Below are 24,354 nucleotides of genomic sequence, written 5' to 3'. Positions count from 1 at the left end.
ATAAAATATAAGATACCTTCAAATGGTTATCACTCTTCAGTAGGGAAGAGGCACTATAGCTAAAACAGATTGCATCTGGCTACACAATTCTGATGTGCCCAAGCTTCTTATTGGGACACAGAGAAAAAAAACAAACTACACACCTCTGGTAAGTCTAGGGTTTGTGGTTAGCACTAAAACTTAAAAAAAAATTCATCAGGTGTGAGTGACTGATCTGTGGAAATGGCTCTAAGGATATGCAGTGGTCCCTTGAAAGTATCACAGAGTGTCCTCTGTAGCATCTAAATCACTTCACACAACTCATTCCAAGGTGGGTCCATGTTGTTCTAGATCGACATATCAAGGCCTTGGCCACATACTTATATTTGATGTTATTCACGTGTTGTCATAATCCACTTGCAAGACTCCTCTGTTTACCTTGTGCATGTAGACCTCCTTTGCCACACGGAAGGTTCAGCTCTTGCAGTTTGGGCTCTTTCATCTGTCCCCATTACAAACTTCTTTCTCTGTCTCTCTGACCAGAATGACACTGGTATCTTTCCAGAAAGGAGAATGGAAGGCAAGATCTCCCCAGAAGACAGGATAGGAGCCATCCTCTGCTACATTTAACATTTGTTAAATGTACTTCAGTACTTAGCGCCTTTGTCTCAGTATGAAGATTCAACTAAGTTGTCAAACTTGTATCACAAATGACAGTGTCTGCCTTTACAAAATGTCTGGCATTTTATGTAATGGCACTGTTTATTCAAGCCAAATATATGTCAGGTTTCAAGACTGTTTTTTAATTATAACTTGTTTCAGTGGAAGCAGAAGACTTAAGAGAAAAGACACGTGTATGTGGGAGTCTGTAGACACTTTAATGCAAATGGCAATCAAAAGGCTGCTTGGAGAACATAAATGCCTTATTCTTGTTTTGGTCTCCCTGCTTCTTTTCTTTAATGAAGTTACACTTCTTATTTGCATAAGTGCAGGACTAAAGTCCATCAGTAGTGCTGTTAGCTGTTAGTGTATTTCTCCACACATTTGTTTCCCTCAGACTTGTAAACTCTCTTCCCCAAAAATGCAAAAAAACCCAAACCACACAACAGAAAACTCTGCCCTTTTCATACAGTTGTGTAGAAGAAAAGAGCTAGTTGTTTCCATTATGTTTAGGACTAAAAATTTGAGGAAATTTGGCAAAAACAAAGCATGTCAGATGGACCAAACAGCGTCCTTAGATGAAGAGAACCAGATTTCTGAACAAAGGGGAAGTGCAGTAAATTTTATCTCTTTTGACTGTAATAAAACATTTGATACACTGCCACATCGCAAGAGATTAGATAAGCTACAGGAGAATGAAATTGTTAAAGAAAGTCAAAACAACCACATGAAAGAGTAGTTAGGAATAAAAATGCATCAGACAAGAGGGAGGTTACCAGCAGATTTCCTCATGTATCATTCTGGAGGCCAGTGATATGTTCTGAATAGCTTCATTAGTTTCCTTAACATTAAAAAAAACTGTTCCAGTAACAGCAGTCACATTTGTCAATGACAATATTTTGGAAAGCACCAGTCATGCATAGAAATACCTGGATGACTTACCTATATCAGACAACAGAAGAAAGATCATTCCATGGTACAAAAGGCAAGATCATACACTCAACAGTTGTTAAGTAACAAGGGGAATTAGATGATAAGACTATATGCCACAAAGTCCTAGGATGTATCAGGAAATATACTTCCAGGAGAGAAAGTAATTTTGGAATTCTGTAGCAGTAACCTGTAGTTTAACCATTTATGTTAAAAAAAAAAAAAGAGAGAGAGAAAAAAAATAGCTCTTTCTTTTAGAGTAAGCACAGAGAAGGGCTGCTGAAAGATGTTTCAAGAGAGCTAAATTGACTTCTAGCTGTCACTTACTAATAACACCAACAGCATAAACCTTATCTCATCGAAGGGTTGACATCAAAACAAGAACAAATAGGCCATGAATAAATTTAGACTAGAATTTAGGAGAATAATTACTAACCACTTAATGTAAAATACCCAGCTGCTTTTAAAGTCATTATCAGTACATTTAAGGGAGGTTCATAATGTAGTACTTAAAATAATGGGGGAAGTAGGTAGAACAATGCAGAAGACAACTTTCATGTTTTCAATGAATGGTGGCCCTGGTGTCAGGGCAGACTACCGGACCAACAAGCATAAGGGCATAAACAGCCTTCAAAATGAAAGCCGGTCCCCTTTGCTTTCATATTTGAACTGTGGAACTTAAGTTTTGACAAGAAAAGGAGTAATGTTAAAAAACAGGAAAAAACCCCATATTGCTTAAAATTTTTGTTCTCGCAGGAACTGCAATCAAGTCAGCAACATTTCTATTAATACTGTCATAAAACTAGTTTTTGTCTCATACAAGTCAACACCAGAATTAGTTGAGGTTTTGTCCACATTAAACAAGCTCTCAGCAGCTGATCTCCTCTAGCAGGCCTCTAAAGGACATCTCTAATCGTAACAGGCATTCACCTAAATTAAGCTTCCAAACAGGCCAAAACATGCTTGTGCAAGTGAACTCTTGAGCCTAGGCTGAATCACAGGGTAGCTGTTAAAATGACAAACAGCTACAAATTTGCTAAGCTTTCATTGCAGTTATATGTGAACTGGGAAATTATAACAAATTTTCTACGTCACCTCTAGATTGTTACTGGATGCATCCAAGACCAAGCCAGAAGTCTAGACTGCATTTCTCTCACACTCCTGTGCATCAGCCCTCATTCCCTTGGGACATCTAGTACAGCTCCAGGCATTTCAGGATACACATGCCTAACATGATGCTAGGATTAGTATATGTGACAAAGGCAAGTTCTGTAAAATGTAGACTGTGTAGTCACATAGTAAAACTATATTAGAGCATAAAGTACAGCCAAACCCAACAATGGCAAGTAATTTTTTGATTTCTGTCTTCTTAGTGTTTATGTCCTATTACTAATTGCCTGGTCACCAACATACCAGTCATGCTTCACTTCCATATACCATTCTGGTTGAGCAAAGGCAACTGAACTGACTTGTAGTATCACACTGAGTAGGCAACTAAAGAGGAATCAGAATTCTTCAAGTGTCATGGCAAGAAGACTTTGTGGAGATGACAGCACACAAGCAATACCCTATGCTATTCATGTTAAATCAAGAGTTGCAGTAGCCACACATAGAACTTTGTGAAATCAACCTTACCATCTGAGAAAACAACCACCAGCCTAGCAGAAAACATAATGAATCTCTGTGAAGCTCCAGCACCTGTAGAGCACTCTTAAGAGCAAACCGTTAAGAAACAATAGGCAAAAGGCCTTGAAATCACATCCTGCACATAGGGTCCCCTGACACCCAGAAGACTAAGACTTGCTCTCCCATGCAGCTTAGCCAGACCATCTTCAGCTTTTGCCCTCTCTCTGAGGACTCTGTTCAAGACTTATTTGCAAGGCAAGAGGTGTTCTCCAACAAGGCTGAAACAAAATTATTTATTACTACAGGCTGTAATCTAACCTTGTATGTCTATGCTTGTTAATCAGTTTTCATGTAATACTGCCAAATGGAATTACAGTTGAATGGAAATTTCTATGTGATATTCAACAGCCATCAGTTACACTTTTGCACTGCACACACTCAAGTAAGATTCATTCTAAGGTGAAGAACTCTGATTCAGAATTGAAAAGTCTAAATATTCGACTTAATGCACTGACATCTTTTTTTATTATAAAATTTTTGTTTCTAAGTCCACTTGCTGCAATAGGTAGACTAAATGTGTAGCCTGTACAAGTTTATACATGTCTAAACTGTGTGTTTCTCTACAATAGTTTCCAATATTTTATTGCTAATGTTCTTCAGGCAAGTCCCACAATAATTCTGGCAAGTGGATGACTATGTTAAACAAAAATTTCAGTCCTCTTTGTTCAGAGAAAAAAGAATGGTGATGAGACATGCCCTTCAAAAAGATTAATTTTTTATGTTTCTTTTCTCTCCCCAAAGCTATAGTACTGTATTTTTTAAAGGGCAAACCTAACTATGTGTTGAGAACAGATTTAATGGGGTTTCTTCCTTCTGTTGTTGGCATTTGCTGACAGGTTCCATTAATTCGATGGAGAATTCTCTATAAATATTTCTAAGGCTATAAATGAAACACTAATAACAGTATATATCAAGAATGACTTTTTAATTAAAAAGAATTACTTAAACAAGTCCTATATACTTCTGTAACATCTATACATTTCAAATGTACTGAATGCTTAAAAATTCTCTCTGGATATTTATGTTTTAAAATATATTCCAATGATTATTCCTTTTCTTATTTTCACCTTACCTGTGTAGAGATAACAATTTAGCAATTAAGTTCTGACACCTCTTGTACTGAAACAAGGCAAATGATTAGGCCAGAATTTCTGACCTCTCACATTCCTGGTGTTGAAGCAGACAAAGAAATAGCAAATGGTTACCTGCGCAAAAACATTTCTAAAAGCAACTTGAAAATAGTGCATGGTGCTTGTCTTGGTCTTTAAACTGCCTGAAATTATGACTATAACCCTTATGTCTCAGAGCAAGCCTTAAGAAATCAAAAGAGCAGGCTCAGGTTGCCTACACCATTGCAACAGGGCCTCAAAAAGCCTCTTTTTGGAAGAGACTTTTAAACTGTCCTATTTCTTCCATATCGCCATCACCCCTCCAGGAGTTTAGAGTAAACAATAGGATGTATTTCATAATATACCAAGTCACTTCTTAAAATTAAATCCCTGAGAACTTTATCTTTCCAGACTTCGGCACTGTTGATCCTTAAATATAGTCAGTCATAAGAGAGGTTTCTTAGTGGCATACTTCTGGTATAAACAAAGAAAATGTTCCATTTTGAAAGGCTTTGTGTGGTGAAAGAATTCCTTACTACCAGGACACAATTTCACCTCTATATACTTCTTATTTTCAAATCACTGCTATGCTAGGTTACTTAGCATATAGTCTTAAAACTGTTTCAGACACATACCTTTGTGACATTGCCATTTATCTGTATTTCAGGTATTTTGAATATTTCTCCAATATCCTGGGAAGTGTATGGACTTGGTTCTCTCTATGTAAGAAGATGGACAACATCAGTATTCAAAAGTATGCTGATAACTGCACAAAGATTTCATTTAAATGTAAAAAACAATTGTATCCACCAGAGGTGAAAAAGTCAAACAGCAAACACAATTTAGGTTTTTCAACAAAGTTTAGATTTTTCTTCATTTTTGCTTCGAATTCCACATAAATATATGACTATTTTGTTCTCAATATGCTTAGAAATTCACTAGTTCCCCTACAGAACCTGTGAAAACATGTTACTTCATTGCCTGCATGTATGAGAAAGTCATAGAAGCATTTTCTTCAATTGTGCAATACTTATATTTTATTAAATGAAGAGGTCTTGTACAGTTATCTAAAATAAAATTTTAAAAAACGTATTTATACACAATAAGCACATCTCTAAACGAAGTCTTGTTCTTTCATCTCTAAAGTTTCCTTTTGAAAAAAAAATCCTTCCCTACTGACAAGTAACTCTGGAAAATCTATAAAGATCATATTGCATTTCTTAAAGCAGTAAGGCTTTGCCAATGCCACGCTTTGATACAAGAGTCTACTTTAAAACCACAATAACATGGGGGACTGTGCTTAGGACAAATTGTTTTGTCTGGAAATCTTGGAATCCTTTAGGTGGATTAGTTCATTAATTAATTCATTAATTCAGCTTTTGTGACAAAGTCATGTCCTGGACTGTGAGTTTTTCAAGAAGGAAACAGTTGATGCACTACGTACCACCTGTGTGCAAGTCCGGAGCAGTCCAAACACATCAGGTGCCAGATGTATCACCCATGCACAAGCCAGTTTTGCAAAATCTTGTTTTCTAGACATATCAGATCCACCATGTATGTGCTACATTTCTCATCTGCACGTCTACACCAGATATACCTGGATTTCTGAACGTTCAACAGTACATTGGGAACTATAGCTCTGGGATATCTAGAAAACACTAGAAAAATCAACAAAGCCCATTGAACAAGGCCAGGTGGAGTCAACCGGAGGACTTATTTACAATGCTCAAATATATGTTAGCTATCTTTTCCATATCAGCTTCATTATATACTGAATCAGCTGTGTATCTATTACCAGCCCTTAACACCAATGTTGAACATGTTGTATGCGTGAATACACATCTATCACGCTAGCAGTACAACAGCTGATTCCAGCAGAACCAACATTTTTAACAGCTGTTTTTCCTCATAAGATCTGAGACTTACCACCTCCTTCCCTATCCAACAGCAAAACAGTGATTTCTAGTTAAGGGGAACACCAAGATCCAGAGAGCTGGCAATTACAGCTATTGAAGTTCTGACATTAATAAACTGAATTAAGAAAACACTTACAGATTTTCATGCAATGAATTTGAGACCTTATTCCCAGTGTACTAGATTTGATTATAAACGTATAGGCATCTCATCTAGCCAGATTAATGGCACAGTGAAATATTCTCAATTTTCTTAAATTTGACTTGAAACGTTTCTTCCATTAGGACACATTCTGCAATGAGATATGCAGCTGTTAGTGGAACATACACTCCAGCCACTAGCAATAATCTATGATCTCCCAAATTGCCTGTGATGACAACATCATACTCAGTAAGGTTGTTAGCACAGGAGGCACAATTAGCTATAGCTTTCTAGTGCCATTTTATTAATCAAAGAAAAACACTCCTATAAGACTGTATGAATTAATTTTTTTAAAATCACTGCCTCCAGGCAATAAAAAAATATTTTAACCTTTATGCCGATGGAATACACATGATATTTTCATGATGAGACTAAAGATTACCCTCAAAATCATGACATTAAATAAAATGAGCTATGAGACTAAGTCTATCAGAGACTATCTCAGTCTCTGTCCAGGTATTAGAATCACTTCGCTATCTCATTATAATGCCAAGTAAGCAGCTGGAAATGGTCTAGGAAATGTCCTTATACAAATTTGCCATGATATTCATTTAACCTTTACCAGAAGTTGAAAAAGAAAAAAAAAGAAAAGAAAAAGCCACACAGACACACATACTTGGACAGGCACCTTTGTTAAGCCTTGCCTCTAGTTTCAACATTAAATGGTTTGTTTTAAGTCACAAGACCTCTGACTATCTAGAGTTCCAGATATTCTAACTAGCCCAATTCAATTCTAGGTCTGAGACAACTCTAAGCTCCAGTCAGTGCTCAAACTCACCTGACTTAGAGCCAGGACATAGTCTGGGCATCATAATATTAACTACATTGCTGTTTCTTAGAAGATGAAACAAAGGAGGAAAGGCTTTGGGAACCAAATAAAAAAATAGTGGGTAGGAGATATGATGCAGAATCTTTGCTTCAAGCATCCTGTACTTGTCTATAGATGTAAAACCCAATGAAAATGTGGGTTTCAACGCTTTTCAGTATAATAGTACTTGTGCTAATTCTCCAAAAATAGCACAATATAAACACATCCTTATGACTCAACTTTCCAAAAGACTTTACATACATATATATACACATATACATATAAAAATATTGGAGTGGGAAGAGAAAAATATGCACAGGGATGTTAATCTCAGTGTTGAAGAAAGTCTCTGAGGGAGAGAACAGAACAGTTAACACATGCAAAGAGGACAGTTCAGGGAAGTCACACACAGATAAACCACTGACTTCCAAGAAAAATCTGACATCTTTATATACAATTAACTCCAAAAAAGGGAGACCAGACCGGAGGAGGTTCATACAGTCCCACAGCTGGTGAAAAAGGGAAAGTGGAACAAGGAGGTGCTTATGATGGGAAAAGAGAAGCATAAGGATATTTTGGTGTGTGCAAAGAGCAATCAACAGACGCTGGGTGAACTGCATTTTTTCTTCAGCCAAATGAAGTCACAGCACACAGGGATCTTTAAAGTGTTCTAAGTTTCTCTTCAACAGCGTGCACCAGTGAGGATGCTGGTTGTTACCCTCTCCCCCTTCTAAAAAACAGAAGAAATAACTAAGACAAACTTCTGCTTTAACAGACATTTTTGTACAGTTGCCACTTTGCCATGGCTTTCCCATTGAGCTACCACAACCGCATTGCAATGAAGCAGTAGGTAGATTACAGAGATGCGAGTAAGGACCCACGCTTAGTTTATATCTCATAGCCATTTATTTGATCTGCAGTGATGAATTTGTGTCTGTACTGAAAAAAAATCCAAAACAGCACCTCTGTAGCCTAGAAATGTCTTGTTCATAACAATGAGAAAAACGTTTGATGGACCAAAATCATAAGTATGTTTTTTTACTGCCTCAAAATTAATCCTTTATGTGAGAATTTATTAATACTACCAGAATTCATTGATTAGGTCTTGAATAATATCCTTCTGTGAGTAATTTTCGTATTTAACTAGTTGTGCCCTCTGTTAACTACTGCAGAAAAATAGTGTGATCAACAGCACTGTGTCTCAGTTAATGAAACCATTGCTTTCTACTGTGCCATCATTTCAGAATGTTGTGCATTGCAATCCACCTATTGCATTCTGCATTTTCTTAATTACTCAGCTTAGATTTACTTCAACTCATTTTGCAGTCTGAGTAGTGTCACTCTACTTAGAAAGTGAACTGGCATCTATACAGTGACACAGCACTGAAATTGGGACAAGTCATTACTGCTTTACTTGCATCATAACTCAGTTGATGCAATAGTGTGAAATAGGACATCTCTGAAGTCCTCTCAGTACCTCAGAGAGATAACCATCAGGGAGCTTTAGTAAGGCTGTCAAATCTACTGACAAAAAACAATCATAACTATGGGCCTTGCTTTCTAAATGGCTTGTATGAATTAATTTTAAGACTGTGTCCTTTTAAAGGCCTTCTAATATCCCTAGACTTTTACATTCTTATATTTAAAGGTTTCATATGCTTAGCATCAGGACGCGTTCTGCCAGCTTCAAATGCATTGTGTCAGGAATGAATTTAAGCCTCATTCACACAGGCTGAAAGCTTGCATTATGATTAAATTGTATTTTCAAACAACACAGTATCTGTGTTCTTCCACTGCCAATGTAAATGATCGACTTTTAATACCATCTTTTAAAATAACTCTAATGCCTAAACATTTGGGAAATATTTTCTTCAAACCAAAATGCACATCTAAAATCAAAAGGTCATCATCTCCAGAATAGTTAGATTGAATCAAATCCAGCCCTGTCACAATTTTGGTAATTGAATGAGAGAACAAATATGCTCACCTCTGAGGTGGACCTCACTGCATCTACCTTCACTGCTAAGCTCATCAAAATCTTTCTTTCTTGCCTGCCTCAGTAGCTTTCCACTTGTCCCCAAGCTTCATTCACACTTTCTGATATTACTACAGCCTTATTCGTTTCCTATAACAACTTTCTGAGACGCAACGCTCCCCACCAACACCTTTGGAAATTCTAAGTCATCCAGTCACATGCAGTGGCCACATTTCTTTTTCTGTTTCATTCCTTTTTTTTGTATCCCTTTCTCTTGAGGGACCACTAATGCAATTCCCTAGAGCACATCGGACCAGGAAGAGCTTCTGGTGCCTGGGAATCTTTGACAACAAAGGTTGGCTTATGTTGGAGAAGCAGAGAAAACTGAAGAAGTAAAGTTACTGCAGACTTGGGTCCTCCATAATAACTGCCTTCAAAATAACAGAATTATTACAGTCACCTCTGCTTGTTCATGAAGAAGGTCCAGGTTTAGTCATTAGTTTTGAGAGCTTTGAAAGCAAAACCCTCCAAAAGAGAGTGAAGTTCACAGACTTTGTTCCATGGTTAAAATTTTCAGAACATGTACTTGGATACGTAAGACCTCTCAGTCTATGAAAATTGGGTCTTTAATTCTTTTAAAACATGCAGATGATGACAGCTACAAAGAAGGAGCCTGTGCAGTTCAACTCTTATTTAACACTGCTAATGCTCCATCTATGGACAGAACAATATTTCAACATTAATGTCATGAGCAACTTGAAATAAGGTACTATTTCTAAAACCAAACATAAGCTTATGCTCCCAGGAACTTCCTCTGCCTTTCTTGGTTTTAGATTTGGAAATAATTTTCCAGTAAGTTGAGAAATACATATATACATACAAATATACAGATACATAATTCTCCATTCATTTATTCTTGATCTTAAATGTGCAATAGGTTTAAGCATAAATATTCTGATATCAGTGAAGCTTCACCTATCTTCTTAAGATCTAGATTTTTCCTGAGCTGATCTGCAAACCAGCTCAGCTCAGCCACTAAAAATAAAAACTATCTGATGTGTGTTCATAAAAAAATAATTAAATATATGAGTAAAGCACTGAATAAATAGTCACAGTAAATACCATGTTATTACCATTCAGAGGAAATAATGAGAAAAAAAGACAGAATAAATAGCTATAATAAATTAGCACATTACCATCAAATACTTTCTCTCATTACACTTTATTTCCAGAAAGCAAGCACTTAAATTGTGGCAATAAGCAGCAGAAAGTTTTCATTTGCTTGTCTATTTAGATGTGTTGTTTTATTTTCTTCTCCTTGCACCTCTGCAGTCGCTGTGATTCATGGGGTTTATAACAAGGCAGTTTCTCTGTAATTCACAGCAAACTTCAAAAAGTTGCAATCGGAGATCACCTACTTGGTATATTCTTTACACAACACTTCCATTATGTCATTAAAGCAAATATGTCATCTAAAAGCAAAAAGAACACAAGAAGGACAGAAAAAAAAAATACTTGTACTTGAAAAGAATAAGAGTTTTGAGGGATCTTTTGCATTTTCATTTTGAAATATGACAGGGTTGTTGAAGTGCTGCTTCAGCAGAAGTATTAAATATATGTCTCTAAAGAGCTGCTTTTAGCTACGCATACAGCAAATAGGTTATGATAGGATACTTGTATCAATTCCCAGCCAAGCTGTGTCTAAAAATGTGCTCCTGCTTTCTTAACAATATTAAGATCTCAGATACTTTGGGAAGTACTTGTGTGTATTATGTTGTGATGAATAAATGAATATCCCATAACCTTCAGGTGAATTCTGAAAGCCTACATCCATGCCTCATAGTAATTACTTCTTCCGGTGAGAAAAAAAATAGTAAAAAAAAAATACCACACAAATCACACAGAGATATAATTATTCAAATTATTCAAATCCAAAATCTGAAACTTTCCCTTCAGCACAAAAATTAGCAATTTCAAAGTTACTTGATGCTAATAACAGAGGATTATGGATGTTTTTCCAGCATCCATCCACAAAACAGAGAAATCCTTCACAAGAATGGTAACAGGCAAGCGAAAACATTTTCCTCGTGACAGTTCTGGCAAAAACATGATCCCTAAAATAATAATGAATTATTAACCTTTAAAAGTCCAGCTGTCACACTATTTAACAGACTAGTCCACGCATGCACCAAAAGAGTAATGCACAGAATATAATTTTTTTTTTTTCCCCACCAGTAAAAGAGCAAGCTCAAGGTCAGCTGTCCAGACAAACTACTATAAGAAGTTTCTTGAAAGGTTTCCTCACTGGTAGTCCACCACAGGGCGACACTAGGCAATGCATTCAGGAATGATTCTTAGCAAATAACGAAGCAACCTCATGTTGAGGTGCAGGAAACTGCATTTAATTCAAAGTATGAATAGCCATTGGTTTTGGCTTTGTTATTAATCCATACAAATAAGCAGTCAGAAAAAGTGTTGTTCATCCACAGCACACAGAAACAAATTAAAAAAAACCCCGAACACTCCATTATACACTCTATAATATTTTTAAAAAACAATTTATAAGTGCCAAAAATGGATAAAAAATAGCAGTTACCTAAAATAAAAGCTAGGCAAAATATCCAATTTGTCATACATGACAAAGTATTTGCATAGAGAATTAGTTATGCTCTCTTCAGTTACTAAGAACTTTTAAAAAATATCATGATAAAAACGAATACTTTATTCAATGATGGTAAAAACAGATCAGAAGTAAAATTCATCACAATTCATCTGATGATGTGAATCCTACACCAGCACATCTTGACCTGCAACCTTCGCAAGAACCTCTTGTAGGCTTCGTCTGCCCAAGTCTTCGCCCCACCTTCCAGTCACACCGCTGACAAAGATTTTTGGTTTCCTTTTTTATTGGACCTTTCATTGCTATGCTTCCCGGACAATGAAATAATCAGGAAAGTATGACATTCAAATATAACAGACACCTGCTTTCAGCTAGCTCCTGCGAGCCAGATCCTCCAGCTGGCGTTGGGCCAGAGCGCTGCGGGAGAGAGGGATGCACCGTCCTGCCAGTGCAGGAGGGACAACGGCCAGGCAAAGCGTTACTTTCCACTTTACAATATTATCAGATTATTTTATCAGTCCCTGCCCTGGGCTAGAACCACTATGGTTATTTTTCTCAAGAAGTGTGTTTTCACTTCTGATAACCACTGTCGCTACACTGCTAAGTTTTTCAAGAAGTTAAGTAAGAGTTACTAGATGTGCTGGTGTGCATCTTGTAAATTAATTCCCAAAGGACTTTTTAGTGTTGTTTTACAGAATGCCAGGATAACTCAGGCTGGCAGGGACCTGGGGAGATCTCCAGTCCCAGCCCCTATCCAGAGCTGGCTCAGCCGGGGGCTTAGACCAGGCTGCTCAGGGCTTTGTCCAGTCAGGCTGTGAAAGCCCCAAGGCCAGAGAGAGCCCACCTTCCCCAGGCCTCAGCTCCACCGCCGGGCTCTCCTCCTGGGGAAAAGACTTCTCCTTATCTCTAGCATGAGCCTCCTATGTTTCATCTTGTGCCTTTTGCCCTCTTGCCATGCACCACTGGGAAGAGCCCAGCTGTGTCTCCTCCATCCCCTACCATGGGTGCTGGGGGTGCTGCTGGGTGCCCCCAAAGCTGTCACTCATCCCAGTTGAACCAGCCCTCATCCTGCAGCCTCTCCTCACAGGGCAAGGGCACCAGCCCCACCACCTTGGTGGCCTCCCCTCACCTCCCACCAGTTTGTCAGTGTTGCCCCTGTGTTGGTGTCCCAAACTAGAGGTGGTACCCAGGCAGGGTCTGACAAGCACCAAGCAGGGAGGACAGTCCTTGCCCTCCCCTGGCTCTTGAGGCCATGTCCTGCTCACACCAACCTCTGGGCTGTGTCCAACCCACCAACCACCACCCTGTGATCCCACCACCCAGCCAGGTCCTCACCTGCCAATGTGTCCTCCCTCCCAGTCTGTAATGTCACAGCCCATGTACAAGACTATTGGGGGAGAAAATGCTGAAGGTAGATAGCATCTGCTGCTCTCCTTTCGTCCTCACAATTTTGTCACAGAACGCAGTCAGGTGGGTCAGACATGATTTAACCCTGGTAAGTCCTTGCCAACTGCTCCCTGTCACTGTCTTCTCCCTATTGTGCCCAGACATGGGCTCCAGGAAATCTCACTGCTTGATTTTAACTGGGACTGATGGAAGACCACTCACCTATGACTCCTCAGAGTGGCTTTTGCCCTTTTTTGAAGGCAGGTGTGGCATTTATTTGCCTTTCTCCAGTTGTTGAGGACCTCCCTGAACTTGATGATCTTTGAGAGCTGATGGAGAGCAGCTGCAGAAGGACATCAGCCACCTCCCTCAGCACCTTGGGGTGCAGCTTGGTAGGTCCCAGGGACATGTATGAGTCAAGTGCTCCTACATGATCCCTGACTTGACCATCATCCCCAGCTGATAGTTCATGTCCTGTTTGAGCCCCATCACTAAGCACAGAGGCCTGGCAGACCTTGCTGGTGACAATAATGAAGGTGTCTGTCACTTTATCACCTTCTCCATCTGTAGTGATCCTGACAGGGAGACCATTGCACATCAAGAAGTCAGTGACCCACATACCAGTTAACTTGAGTACACCCTGGCCCATGCTGTGCTGCACTGCACATATGACTTGGCCTTCAGGCTGCGTAGTGCTGTACAAATTCCTTGTCCGCAGAACAAATTCAGCCATCTAGTTTTAAGAGAGGAGCCTGCAGGCAGCTCCCACTGGCAATTACACCACTTGCACCACGTTGCCTTCATCTAAAAGCGCAGCAAGAAGTACTCATGAGAACATTGTTTCTGCTTGCCAGCAGAAAAGACAAATAGAATTGCTTCCTTGGAAGAAAATCCTATAATAGCTTGAATGAGCAAAATGGGTCAGCCATTCTATGGACAGGGTCTGCACAGTGCGCTGTGTGAGGACTAGAGGACCATTTGATGACAAGAAGTTATCCTTTGCACCCTCCAGCAGTCTCCTGGATGGCTGGCATCTTGGCACATTAATGTTCCCAGTGAGGATGGGGGTCTGTGACACAGAGACTTTTTCAGAGAAAAGTCTACTTCCTTACCCTGGTCAGTGGTCTGTAACACATCCCACCACAGTACCACACTTGGTGACCTCTCCTCTGAACCTGACTTACAAGCTCTTGTCCAGACTTGAGCTCCACACATCTGAGCTGCTCCTTCACATGGAGGGCAGCTCCCTTCCTCCTCTTCTCTGTGTGTCTCTCCTGAAGGGCTCGTCTCCATCGTCGCAGCACCACAGCCACATGGGCTGTCCCACCACGACAGGCATCCCAGCAATACTGCAGCTCCATGACCACATGCTGAGCTTTCGTCCCTCCTGCGCAACTCCCAGCCTGCACGCAGATGTGCGCGCACCCTGGAGGTGGGTGTCCTTTTGTCCTGTTCGAACATGTCCGAGCCCTGTCTTGTTCCCCGGACCCTGCGCTTTTTCTCTCTGCCCTTGTCCCCACCATTTTCTCACTTAACTCCGGGCTGTAATTTCTCTCCCGTGTCACTCCTAGGTCAACAATCTCCTCACCAGGCTGGCCAGCCTCTTGGCAAAGATGCTTTTGCCACAGTAAGTGAGAAAGAGAAAGTGACAGCTGATTTCTTAAATTCACAAACATGGAACTCAAAGGATAAGCTAAGTTTTTTTCAAGGCCCCCTAATCTGCTCCATGACAAGTCACTCTGAAATTCAGCTTTTCACTCACTGGGTGAGAACTACTGTACATGTAACCACATACACATGTACCTATAGCTCAGCTCTGCCATAAGGTAGATGATTTCTCCCTGCAAATCTTTTGTACTCAGCCCATATGATTTTCAGTCTCCAGGACAGGATCAATGACCTGGTTCACAGCTGTAATTTCACTGATGCCACAGCAAGATAAAAGAGAAAATTTTTTATTTTATGTGTTCATACATTTCTCACTTGCCATTTTGTTTCCAAGTTACTGTAAATATCCTGTGGGAAAATTCAACTCAAAAGCAATAAGAAAAACCTATTATCTTTGAACAATGAAGAAAAAAACTTCCTGTAATCAGAAACTGTACATCAGAATAGCCATTTATCTCCTTTTTTACTACGCTAGAGCACTATACCGTGTAGTCCCTGGTTAAAATGAGTTGAAAAACTCAAACCATTCAGAGGCCGTAAGTACAAATGAGACTCAAGATCTTAGTAGAAAGAAGCCAGACGTTCTTCTTTATGGGCAGAAATTTAACACGATCCAAAATGCTATCTGTTGTTTTGAGTGGCAAAACTTTAATCAGTTTGAGCAGGGGGTTCCCACTCAGCTTTCCGTTGCAAGAGTTACACAAGCAGATGACGGCGAGAGGAAAACAGCAGAAAAGGCTCCATTCTAAAGCAACAGCCCTACTTTAGTCCCTAAATATGTAACCCCTTTACTCAAAATGTAACTGGGGTCAGTACATTGTAAACAAAGATAAGAGCTTTAGAGCTAGAGATTGTTTCGAGGCAGCTGCATGTGTGATCTAGACAATGTTAGCTCTTGCAAACCTTTTCTATCTCAAACATCCTTCTCTTCCTCAGCTTCTGCCAATAAAACAACTCCCTCTCTATCACTCAAGGACTAATTTAAAACCAAGCTAAATAAAATTTTTAAAAACTGTTTTGGTAAAGAAGTAGGACTGCAAATTATTCTTCAGGAATTAACAATTAAATAAATAAAGCATAAGCCAGCTTTTAGGATTATTGCTCGTTACTTTTTCATTGAATAAGTGTGAAACATCAGGATCAGCAATTTCTACAATCATGTGAAGAAAAGGAAGGTTCAAAAATTCAGCTATTGGTAGACAGTACCTGATAAGAAGGATGCAGAAAAATAACTGTTATTTTCACTACTAACCACAATGTGCAATTATTAATTTAAAACTTCTGCATTTGACAGAAATTCTAAAGCAAGGTTTAATAGGGAGGAAATTAGTTCTTTAAAATGCAGAATTTTCCTTTTCTTGCACAACAAGGACACCTACCTAAATTGCTTTGCAAGACATTCAGATTAGACCCTTTATGCAAAACAAGCACACACACACACACGCATTACCTGTATTTTCTTCTGAATAAACCTCAATTTTAAAGTAAGTTTGTCACATAGGTTAAACCCCAGAAATTGCTCTAAAGAAGTGATAGTCTAAGTTTTCAAGGAGGTGCTGAAGGATTATCCACATCATTTTTCACCTATCCAAAACCACCTGCACACAGTAGTGGCCTCTCCCCTGTGGCACATTACAAAGGGCTGTTGCACTAGCCTGCTCCAAGGAGTGAAAGAAAGCAAGTCCACACACTCTGGCCAGTTTCCAGATGATTAACAACACTGACCAAAACTAGCCTTTCTTAATTAAAGGGGCACAGAAGTCATCTGAGACCCCAGAACAGTGGTATTGAGATGAGATTAGGGAAGAACCATGAGCAGAAAGATACACGCGCACAGCGTCACTTGTGCCAGCTCCTGCTTTATCACTGACCCCCAAAAGTCCTCCTCAGACCAGTGACAACCTTGAAAAAGTAAACTGTGGCAGACAAATGGAAATTACTACAAGAAAAACACAATCAGGGAGGCAAGGCTGGGGGGTGACTATAATGCTAATGATAATAGGATTTAAATCTTACACCTTTTTTCAGGGACTTTTTGGGGACAAGGGAGAAGGAAAAAATGGTGGTGGTGGGAAATATCTTAAGGACTAGTGTGTTCTGGCATTGCTTTGGAAAATGATCCCAAGTGATTTATTCTTAGTGAAATGTGATTTCAAAAATCCTGTGCTCTCTTATACAAAAAAAAAGTGTACAAATGAAGAAAACACAGACTAATAGCTCCCTATTTGCAAAAAAGTGTTTTATAAAAAACTAACATAAATTAAAAAACCCCAAATAAACCAACAAAAAACATTCAGAATCAGCCATTCCCATCCGTCCTGAAATTTATGAAATTTGGTAGTTTAAGTGCAATGCAAATCCACTAGTATAAACACACCACTTCAATACTGCTTTAGAGAAGATTACAGGAAGAAGTTGTTCATCCATTCAGAAAGATTCTGGAAATTTAAAGAATAATCAAAGGTTAATACAGACTTTCGAATCTGGTCAAACACTTGCAACCTGAATCTCATTCAGGGCTCTGCCTGGAGTAAGAATACATTTCTGCTGTAAGCCACAAACCCCACTTTGTTTAGAACAACAGAAATTCAACAAGCCCTACCAAAAAAACCCAATCTCCAACTGCATCGTGCATTTTTCTTACGAATTCTGGTGGTAGAACCCTTACCTGGGAATTACATTTAAGGCACCTACTGCAAAGAGAACTTGGTGTATTATGAAAAAAACCCCAAACCCAACAGCTTAAATTATAGTATTTTAATCTACAGCGTGGCACAGATGAATGCAATGCTCCTCCTCTTCCTCCTTCATAAGAGAATACTCTTACTTTCTCTGATGCTTTCTTGTTGCTATGGCATCCTTTCTACCATAGGTCTCTTCACCGTTATGTTATTTCCCCAGTTGGCATTCAACCTGTGGGCTTCTTCCCTTCAGCTCAAAAGCTTAAAAATCTATATTACTTTGTGAAACAATACATTTGGTCTGTTGAATAAGGTGTATCACTCCAGCCCTCAGAGAGCCGGCTTTCAGTAAGAACACTCAACATTGTTTCTAAACACGAGGACTGAGGGCTGTACTTGGGCAGTGAGCAGTTCATCCAAAACCTTTGTGTTCAGCACCTAGCACTAGGGTTCTGATCCCAAGGAAAAAATGTCACTGTCTCCTTCTACTTGAATACTCAGTTCACTCTCTCGATTTCCATGTGTGTATCTTGCCAACATGTTCGTTTTCCCGGCATGTAATCTATGCTGTGGCGGGCATCTTCATCAAGATGTCCGTCCACCCACCTCAGAGATTCTTGACACATCCCACCGAGGTGGCTGAAGGCAGACACGACACCGAAGAAGACACCTTCCCAAGAAGGAAACCTCCGGCTCCCAAGCGCAGCTTTTCAGTCTACCTGTCCTCAGCTCTTCTGCTTGCGATCGCTCCCCTTTCCTCTCAGTTGCACAACGCAGGCACAAGCCTCAAGCCGCTGCGCTCCCGGGGGAATCCGACACCCGCGCCGGGAGCCGCGCTGCTGCTCCCCCGGGCGCAGCCTCGCCGCGGAACGCACACACTCATCCACGCACACTCACCCACGCACACGTCCAGAAAGCAAAACAGGAGACTTGCACCTGTTACCGATACAAAGTCAGGCTCAGCGCATGGGAAGAGGGACTCTTCCTCCCAAAGTGCAACAGGTTTCTTCACACCACCCCCACCCAGCACCCGGGTTCACCAGGTGCCCGGACGGAGGAGCCCAGCCCCGACCCCGGACCCGGTCCCGGGCACTCACCGGCGGCGCGGCCGCGGAGGGTCCGCCGCGCTTGGCGGAGCCGCGCCGGGAGCTCAGCCGCCGCCAGGACTCAGCCAGCCGCCCGCGGCCGCCGCCCGCCGCCCCCTCGGCGGCGCAGCCCCGCTCCGCCGCCCCGGGGGTCCGCCGCCTCTGCCCCATGGCCCGCCGCGCCGCCGGGCCCCGCTGGTCGCCCCGCGCCTGGCCGCGCCGCCCGTAGTTTTAACGATGCTGCCGAGACACCGCGGGGGGCTCGGGGGGGCGGGCCGGGGCGGAGCGGCACCGCCCGCGCGCCGCGGCCGCGCGGCTGCCCGCGGGGAGCCCCGGTGTCGGGGGGGGACGGGGCGAGTGGGGCGTGTTCGGCGGAGGGGGGCAGTGGCAGGAGGGGCGATAGGGGAAGCTTGGTGGCAATTAAAGCTCGTCATATCCCGCAGCGAAATTAGAGATTTAGTCTACGACCTGAGTCGAAGAAGGTGCCTGGCGTGAACTGGGAAGCGGTGGGTGAAAAGGGCAGGTGGCTGCACCGTGCTTAAACGTGGCAGGTTACAATGCCTGTTCGCTTCAGTGTCTAGATCTTGCCAAAATCCTGCCTGGAGGCTTCTTCTCATTAAACTGAGTTGTTCTACGGACTAAATTAGTAGTTTCCCCGTAATACAGCATGTTCTTTCTTAATGTCCAATTCCATTCACAGGTGCACAGATTCAACACTGACTCCAGCATTTTTCTCTCCTGTTTACACTTAGGAGGATGGAAACACCAAGTCGGAAGCAAAAGACAGCATGGCACCTGTTGGTAGGGCACACCTTTGTGGGGCCTGCTTTTCTTTCTTAAATTCAACAAGGATCATCTCTGGAATTAACAGTCTCTCTACTAATACTGGAAGGGTCTCCTGGTGGTCCTGGTCAGGGTTCTGGACTCAATATGCCCCACCAGCCACTTTAGGAACGTGTACATGGAGCGTGCTGAGCACAGGATACTGGTGCAGTGCCACAGAAAAAAGCAGCCTCTCCCCTGCCTTCCGAGCTCACTGCTGATTTTTCTTCACGAGGTGAGAGGATGCTTAAGTCCCCACGGCTGAACTAACAAGATGGCTAGTCAGCATGTTAGCATACAAGCTCGTGCTCCTTTGGAGTGATGGCGTCTGTCTTCCCAAGAAACCATTACGCCTGAGGGAGACCTGCTTCCCTGGAGATGGCTGAACCCCTGCCTGCCCATGGGGAGTGGTGAATGAATTCCTTGTTTTGCTTTGCTTGTGTGCGTGGCTTTTGCTTTACCTGTTAAACTGTCTTTATCTCAAACCATGAATTTCCTCACTTTTACTCTTCCGATTCTCTCCCCCATCCCACCGTGGGGGAGTGAGCGAGCGGCTGTGTGGTGCTTAATTGCCGACTGGGGCTAAACCACGACATGGAGATAGATGTTATCTGGGTGGTCTCTTCCTTCCAACACCTGTAACTACAAGAAGTTACTTCATTTGAGTGAACTATTATCATGAGTACTTTTAGCTTCATTTGTTCCCAAGTGAGGCACATCAGCATTTGGTCAGTTTTGCTGATTAAGTCAATTAGCTTTATCATTTTAATGACATCTACAGATCAACTCATCTGATGTCTCCTCTATCCACTAATCATAACTATCAAATTTTCCAACTCCAGTGTTTTTCTTTAGTTACGCATTAGAGGAATCTAATGATTTTCAAATCCCACAAAAATTTGTAAGCAAGTTAGCTTTTGAAAACTCAAATTACATAAAACACAGAAGACATGCTCTTAAGGAGTGTTTTTGGGAGGCTGAGAATAAGAATCTTTAAAGGAATTCATGGACAGGATACAAAAATGTTTGTGTTACTGATTTGTCAGTAGCCTTGTTTAATTCTTTGGCAGCTGGAATATGAATGTCAGCACCTTCACCTGTTTAGTTACACAGACGGCACTATACTACTTACTGATCTCACAGTGCCATGTAAGATGCAACAGAAAAGCAAGCAAATGTTCTATAAACTTCAAACTGAAATAGAACAAAATCATAGCCAAGAGCAATTTAAGCTTCGGTAAGCCTAATATACAACACAGGTCACTTGAGTAACAGCAGAAGGTCAAATATCATGAAAAGCAATTCACATGTCAATAGATGTGAATATATTGGGTTTTTTCAGATGTTAAGGCTGAAGTTTCAGCACAGAAAATAGCTTCCTCCTTCATATTTCAGTCCATAATTCACCTGAAGATCACAATTTTTGTATAAACCATCATAACACTAAGTTTCCACTTGTTACATGGTCTGACAGGATCTAATGCAACATGTATGTTTAATAACCACCTACAGAGGATTGGTTCCTAACATTTATATTGTATACACCATATGCTTATTCCTCGAACACTTGTAAACATTGCTGTTACGGCTTTAATCAGGTGTATTGTATGCCTGGCAAGAAAGTATTTTCGTTCTGAGCAGAGAAGGACATGACCATGTGTTACATATACAGTAGCCTGGTATCCTTACTTCAGCCTTTCTCATTCCATCTATATGTTTGTTCTTCACATTTGTAGGTATGTTCAAATATTTATCAAGAATTACAAGAAGGCATGTCAATGAGTGGTGGCAGGGGTCCATCTGCCTGGCTTAAATCTTTTAGCCTAGCAGAGTCCAAGACCCACTGAACTGTTTGGGGCAAATTTGAACTACTCAGAGATTTGGAAGCAGTCATTCAGGGCCTATGAAATGTTTCCATTTCTCTGTGCATTAGTAAGACAGAAGCTATATAGTAATTTATGCTGGAAGGGGCCACTGAAGGTCACCCAGTTCAACCCTCTGCTTAAAGTAGGTCCACTTATATCAGCATGCTCGGGGCTTCGTTCGGCGAGATCTTGAAAAAGCCCAGAACTGAAGATGTCATAGCTTCTCTGGACAATGTTTCAGTGCTTAAGCATGGTTTCCGTAACAAAGTTTTTTCTTACAGCTGATTGGAATTTCTAGTTCTCACTTGTGTTTGTTTCCACTTCTTGCTTCACCATACACCTTCAAGGACAGTCTGACTCCATCTTCTCTACACCTTCCCATTCAGCAGTTGGAGGCAATAATTAAGACTCCCTGTAGGCTCTGTCCTTAAATGCTGAACAAACCTGTTCTCCCAGTCTCTTCTCATCAATCATGTGGATGATGCCTTCTACAGACAGCTAGAAATAGCCTCACATTTACAGGCCCTGGTCCTCACAGGGGAACTTCAACCACCCTTGTATCCGCTGGAGGAACAGGCATAGCCAGGCATAGGCAGACTTTGGCCTCTCTATGGATCTTCTTGAAAGAGTCCCATAGGTTAAGGACCTGAAGCAAGTAGGGGTCCAAGAGAGCTGGTTGATATTGAAGAATCACCTCCTTCAAGTTCAAGAGCGGGCTATCCTGATGAAGAGGAAAGTCAGGCAAAAAGCCTGGGAGGCCTGCGTGGATGAACAAGTTGATCCAGGCAAAGTCAAATGTAAAAAAGAAGGTGAAAGCAGGGACAGGTAGCCTAGGAGGAATACAGGGATATTGTCGTAGCACACAGGGATGGCCTTAAGAAAGTCAATGACCAACTGATGTTGCGTCTGGCAAGGATGTCATAATCAAAAGCCTGAGAATCACAGAACCACAGAATGGTAGGGTTGGAAGGAACCTCTAAATATCATCTGGTCCAACCCCCCTGCCGAGAATGAAGGCCCTGTGGATATTTTATACTTGTGATGTACTTGTGAAGTAAGAGATAAAAAAGAGAAGCAATCATAAACACTGTGTAAATATGTACATTCCTTGCCGTGTTTCTGAGAACAGTTTTTGGCATCCCCTTCCTGTTAGTGAAGAATGGATTTGTGTTTATTTGTATATATATCTGCTTTAGGCAGACTCAGATTGCTGTCACAGCAGCATGGTGTTGACAGAGATATTGAGAGTCTTCTTTGGGACTGTCATCTTTGCAAGTCTATCATTGTTATGATGTTGTAGGGCACAGGCAACTGACTTTTGGGGCAGGTGGCTTGAAAGTAGTTCTGCTTTTGCCTCAGACTCATGAGAGAAGAGATCACACTGCTACTTCTGGTGAGTGCTTGTAAGTCTGCTGGAGGGCAGAGGAGTGCAGTTTGCCTGGTTGTTATCCTGGGAGCTACCTGTGTGGGAGTTTCTCAGCTGATCATGCCTGCAAGGAGGCAGTCTTGCCTACCTCCTGGAAGCAGCTGAGGAAGAAGAGTCTTTGAAGAGCAGGCTCTCCCCTCCATGCTCTTCTGAAATGACTGAAAATGAAACCAAGAGACAACAGCGAGAAGCACTGAGATGATGTGAGTGTAGATGCAGGCTATGGTGCCACTGCTGAAATAGCATCCTCAGTCCATGTTGAGGGAAGTAGAGCCTGGAGAATAAAACTGGGAGAGAGGACAGGTCGGCTTTTCCCAGTGGATGGCAAATGCTCCATCTGGTCTTTGATGTCAATGGAAAAAAACTCTGGGATGAATTTGGTCCCTTCATTTATCCTCAATGTCTGTATACTTGGAAAACACTTGTAGCTAATTATTCTATATATACGTATAAATTATGAAAGCAACTGTGAAAAGACACCTTTGAAAGTAAGAGAGGATTGTAATCTTTCAGTGGAGCAATATTCCAAAACACAACATTTGTATACTTGCTACATCTTTAAAACCAATTCTTTATGATATACAGCCACTGGAAATAATTTGGGTGTTGCTTGTGCTTACCCTAGGATGTAATGTCTATTTTTTCAGATACTTCAACAGCTTCACAAATAAGTTTGGAAGTTTTTGTTAGTCAACATCAGACTTAATGGGCCTGTTACCTGGGGTCTTGCATCCAACATGTGCTTTGTACTACAACCAAGGAAGCAGAAATTTGAGCAGATCAAAGCTTACCACAGACCTAAACTACCACAAAAAAATGCCAAAGAGTGGAAAAATGAAGTCCATACGGAACATAGTGCTGGGCAGTTTGAGGCAGAAGTCTACAGAATGTTTAACTTTGTTCTTATGATATTAGGAAAGAGCAAAGAGGAGCAAATTTGTCAGTATCATCTATTAGGTTTTTCTATGTTCAGGTGAAGTGGTGAACCTATTATTAGATATTTAATAATTCCTGTGGCAGTCTCCTTGGGCAATGAACAACAAGTTTCAAGTCACTTAGGCTACGTGAACAATGATAGATTGACAGCACCCAACTGGCCAGTGAAAAACCTCTGATTTCTTACCGCTTATTTGTATCTCTCTACTTAACAGAAGCACAATTTTTTTTTTTGTTTTGTGAGATTTATGGAAATTTAACTATCAGACTCTTGCCCTTTTTCTTCCCAATTGGGTAAAACTGCTCAACAGGTTCAAAAGCTAGGTGGTGAAACCAGACGAGGACAGATGGCCTGTTTTCTTTGGATACCTTCCTGAAAATGTAGGAAGGACACCAGTTCAAGTGTCTTGTTCTACTTCATAGCCATTTCCTCAGTTGTGCTTCCTCTCTAAAAACTAGCTATAAACAAGACTAATGTTACAAATATTTAAATTAAAAGTAGTTGTCAGAAACATTTGGGAAATAATTTAACTGAAATAGTTGGTTGAACTAAAAATGCACTAGGGATTAGTAATTAAGAATGTGTGGTGACATTCATATTTT

General features: G+C 41.0%; 1 protein-coding gene across 1 annotated transcript in view; it reads right to left on the bottom strand.

The window, feature by feature from the left end:
* The window catches only part of TRPM3 (transient receptor potential cation channel subfamily M member 3), a gene marked incomplete at both ends in the record, with an annotated part of 416,264 nt that extends 397,391 nt beyond the window's left edge, over positions 1-18,873 (bottom strand). The window contains one exon of the mRNA XM_082013364.1: positions 18,715-18,873. Within this exon, the coding sequence (XP_081869490.1) occupies positions 18,715-18,873 (159 nt within the window). The remainder of the gene's footprint in view (positions 1-18,714) is intronic.
* Positions 18,874-24,354: the final 5,481 nt, after the last annotated feature.

The sequence above is a fragment of the Phaethon aethereus genome, assembly GCF_964289735.1.
Source record: "Phaethon aethereus genome assembly, chromosome: Z".
NCBI classification, from domain to species: Eukaryota; Metazoa; Chordata; class Aves; order Phaethontiformes; family Phaethontidae; genus Phaethon; species Phaethon aethereus.
The sequence above is the reverse complement of the archived record's forward strand: the minus strand, read 5'-3'. Positions and strand labels throughout refer to the sequence as shown.